Consider the following 3910-nt stretch of genomic DNA (forward strand, 5'->3'; position numbering starts at 1 on the left):
GGGAGCCTGGGGCGCTGGCCCCCCCGAGAAAAGCCTGGTGGTGCTAGAGGGGTCGGACTTTATCCTCTGGGTCAGGGGCTCGCTGGTGACCTTGGCCCTGAGCCAGGAGTGCCCCTGCCCAGATCTCCTGGCCCGAGGACTAGGCATACCAGGAGACTGTCCCCCAGCCAGCTCTGTGCAGCCCCCCGCGGCAGAGCAGGTCCCCGGACCCGGTGGGCCTGAGCCCCTGCTGGGAAAGGGCCCCCCTCCCCGGGGCTAAGGCTCCCCTACACCTCCCACCTGGGGGGGATGCTTCTGTAACCCGCCCCCCAGAATTCGCTCCTGGAAGGAGGGTTATGCTTTTACTGTGCAGTCTTCCTGTAAGCTGGCTGCCTGGGGTTCCTTCCCTGGCCACGCAGCTGGGCCAAAACAGAAGCAGCGAGCTGGGGTAGGGTGAGGCGGGGAGCTGTTCATGTGTGTGTGACGCCTAGGGAGGCCAGGCCTGGTTGACCGCTGTCCTCAGGGTGGGCTGGCAGAGCCTGGGGCTTTGTCACAGCTGCAGGCAGGGCAGGACGTGGGTCCCGCCGGATGCTCTTGGCCACAGCGTCCCCATTGCGGGGGTGCTCTCTTTGGAGAGGACAGACGGGCTTTCAGACGTGCACGCACCTGGGCTGGGGGCCTGTTCCCAGAGACCCCAGCTGAGAACAAGCTCTTCCTCCTCAGGGCCTCCGGAGGCTGGGGTGTAGCCAGGTCCCCGGTCCCACTCAGGACAGGCCTCCGTCGGCTCGCGGGCAGGCAGGGTCGCTTCAGCCCAGCGTAGCTACTCACAGAGGGGCCAGGGCGTCCTTCCCATGGTGCTGAGCAGGCTGTGCGAATGGCAGTCACCGACCTGATCACGCTGGTCCCACCAGGCGTGTGTGCACACCTGCACACACATCCATCTCTGCAAGGGCCGGGCAGCCTGTGTGCCCCCCGTCTGCACACCCCCCACCCTCCCTGTGGTCACTGAGGTGGCAGAGGAGCCCTCCAGCTCTGGGGCCTCTCCCGCCCAGCTCCGGCCTGGGGGTGTCTGTGCCTCGGGTTCTGGATCAGGCAGGGTCGGAGGGGTCTTCCTGCGGGCAGGGCCCCGCTGTTGTGACCCCTGGCCAAGCCCGGCTGGTCTGGCTCCCCGGAAGTGTTCAGCATGGCGACTGAGAAGCCACACCACAGGCCCTTGCCTTCATGACTCTCGGACTCCGGGGCCGGTGCCCGGGGCCCCAGAGCCCCTGCGCGTGCCCCGTACCCGGGAGCCTCGCTCAGCCTGGCCGCAGCCCCGGGCTGACGGGCGCCTCTCTCCCTCTCTCCCGGGAAGGGGCATCATCACCCCAGTCGGAGGAGCCAAGGGCGCCAGGACGGCCCCGCTGCAGTGTGTCTCCATGGCTGAGGGCCATACCAAGCCTGTGCTCTGTGTGGATGCCACGGATGAGCTGCTCTTCACGGGCTCCAAAGGTGGGTGGGACCCAGGCCGGCCCCGTGGGCTCAGGGTCTCCCAGCTGCCTGCTCCCTCTGCCCGAGACCGCGGCCAAGGAGATGGGAACCTGCTCCTGTCAGGGCTCAGGGCTCCCCACCCCGGGCCTCCCCTCCTAGCTGGCCCCGGGGGCTCCACCCATGCCTGCCTCCGGAATGCCCAGAAGCGCGTCAGCATCATTCACGTCAGCACCCTCCTCCACACCCGCCCCGGCACTTGAAAAGATTGCCTGCCAGCAGAAAGCAGCTGTGTTACACCCACAGACCTGCATGGCAGGAGGGAGAGCTGCGAGTCCAGGCGAGGCAGCTGAGCCCAGGGGTTTTCCGAGGTTTGCTTGCCCTTGGTGGCTCACTGGTCAGTGGGTGGCACGTGTCGAGCTTTGCTGTAGGCCCGGCTCCTCCGCAGTGCCCGCTGGGCCCCTGTCAGGAGCAGGTGTGAGCCCACGTTGGCCCCCCAGATCCAGAGCGCCTCCTCTGGGAGTCCCTGGACACCGCAAGCCTTGGCGGCCCTGTGGGGTGTGGGGATGTGACGCGGCAGTCCCCACTTCCCCTTAGATCGCAGCTGTAAGATGTGGAACCTGGTAACGGGGCAGGAGATCGCGGCTCTGAAGGGCCACCCCAACAACGTGGTCTCCATCAAGTACTGCAGACACTCGGGGCTCGTGTTCTCCGTGTCCGCCTCCTACATCAAGGTGTGGGACATCCGAGACTCGGCCAAGTGTGTCCGGACGCTCACGTGAGTTCCCCCCGCCAGGCTGTCAGGGCTGGGGTGGGAGCCAGGGCCCGGCCCGCCCGGCGGGCGCACCCCCGACTCTGCCTCTCTCCCTCGCATGCAGATCCTCGGGCCAGGTGGTCTCGGGGGACGCCTGTGCGGCCGCGTCCACCCGCACAGTGACCAGCGGGCAGGGGGAGCACCAGATCAACCAGATCGCCCTCAGCCCCGCGGGCAGCATGCTCTACGCCGCCTCGGGGAACGCCGTCCGCGTCTGGGAGCTCAGCAGGTGGGGGGCCCGGGGAGGGCGGGAGGCAGGCAGGTGACCCCTGGGCAGCAGGACCTCACTGTTCCCCCCAGCCCCCAGGACCCTGGCCAGCATGTTCACCCGGAGCCGACCCCTGTCCCACCCCAGGGTCCCCCCGGTTCATCCCCCCAAGCTGGGCATCTCCGCCCTGCAGGTTCCAGCCTATTGCCAAGCTGACTGGCCACATTGGCCCTGTGATGTGCCTGACGGCCGCCCAGACCACCGGCCAGCGTGACCTGGTGGTGACCGGCTCCAAGGACCACTACGTTAAGGTACCGAGATGGCCTTGACCTTGGAGCTGGGTTCGGGGGATGGGCCCTCTCCTGCGCTCCCCACCTTGGCCTCCCCCTCCACTGCCTTGGGACTCAACGAAAAATAATGTGACTCCTGGGGCTTTATACTGAACAGTCCCTCCCAGGGAGCAAGGTCTGTGCAGGAGGGAGATGGCAGCGTGATTTTGTAAATGGTGGGAAAACCCGTAGGGCTGGGAGCAGGGTGACTGTCGGCCTGAGGAACACACGAGCACAGGCGGCACTGACGATCTTTGCTCCTTGGTTCAAAGTCAGAGACTGAGAAGCAGAAGATAGACAGGGTGGAGGGCTTGTGATGAATATTTCAAGTGCAAGTAGAACTACATTTATTTATTAAAAAGTAAAAAACCTTAATAGGAGACTCACCCCCCAGACCCATGTTGAGTCAGTCTCCCTGCCCCCAGTCCCCATCCCCCAGGAGCCCCTCTTCACCCTGAGTGCCAGCCTGGGGGACCTCGAGCTGGCCCGCAGAAGTGGCTGCAGGTGTGGGGGGGTGGCCCGGGACTCCCTCCAGCCCTTCTTCTGCAGATGTTCGAGCTGGGCGAGGGCGTGACGGGCACCATCGGGCCCACCCACAACTTCGAGCCCCCGCACTACGACGGCATCGAGTGTCTGGCCATCCAGGGGGACGTCCTGTTCAGTGGCTCCCGGGACAATGGCGTCAAGAAGTGGGACCTGGAGCACCAGGAGCTCGTGCAGGTGCTGAGGGAGGGAGAGGCTGGCCCCGGGGAGGGCTTGTGGCCCTTGCACCCAGAGCCAGAGCCCCCCACGCCTGCTCAGTCTGCACCCTCTTCCCCTGGTGCCCCAAGCACCCTCTCCAGAGCCCCCCACCCTCCTCAGGCAGGCCCTCTAAGGAAGGATCTGCTCTCAGCCCCGTCTGACCAGTTACCCCCTTTTCCTCCGACACTTCTGAGGTCGTGCGGGGCCTCTTCAGTGGTGCGGGGCCTCAGGTTCGAGCCCGGGAAGGGGGCTGAAGGGCTGCCTGCGATGCTGCCTGCCCCCCGCCCACCAGGGGACTCCAGCGTCCCCGAGACGGGGTCCCCACTGCCCACCCTTACGGCTCGCTCCCTCCCCTGCAAATTCCCACGGCCCACA

At 66.3% G+C, this 3910-nt stretch overlaps 1 protein-coding gene across 2 annotated transcripts in view; it reads left to right on the top strand.

The window, feature by feature from the left end:
• KIF21B (kinesin family member 21B) overlaps positions 1 to 3910 on the top strand; it is a 27565-nt gene that overhangs the window by 21508 nt on the left and 2147 nt on the right. For both annotated transcript variants that reach the window (XM_010831071.1, XM_010831072.1), the window contains 5 exons: positions 1331 to 1467; positions 2041 to 2221; positions 2322 to 2486; positions 2659 to 2776; positions 3344 to 3514. In XM_010831071.1, coding sequence (XP_010829373.1) covers positions 1331 to 1467; positions 2041 to 2221; positions 2322 to 2486; positions 2659 to 2776; positions 3344 to 3514 — 772 coding nt within the window. The remainder of the gene's footprint in view (positions 1 to 1330; positions 1468 to 2040; positions 2222 to 2321; positions 2487 to 2658; positions 2777 to 3343; positions 3515 to 3910) is intronic.

Source organism: Bison bison, unplaced genomic scaffold (assembly GCF_000754665.1).
Source record: "Bison bison bison isolate TAMUID 2011002044 unplaced genomic scaffold, Bison_UMD1.0 scf7180017864524, whole genome shotgun sequence".
NCBI lineage: Eukaryota > Metazoa > Chordata > Mammalia > Artiodactyla > Bovidae > Bison > Bison bison.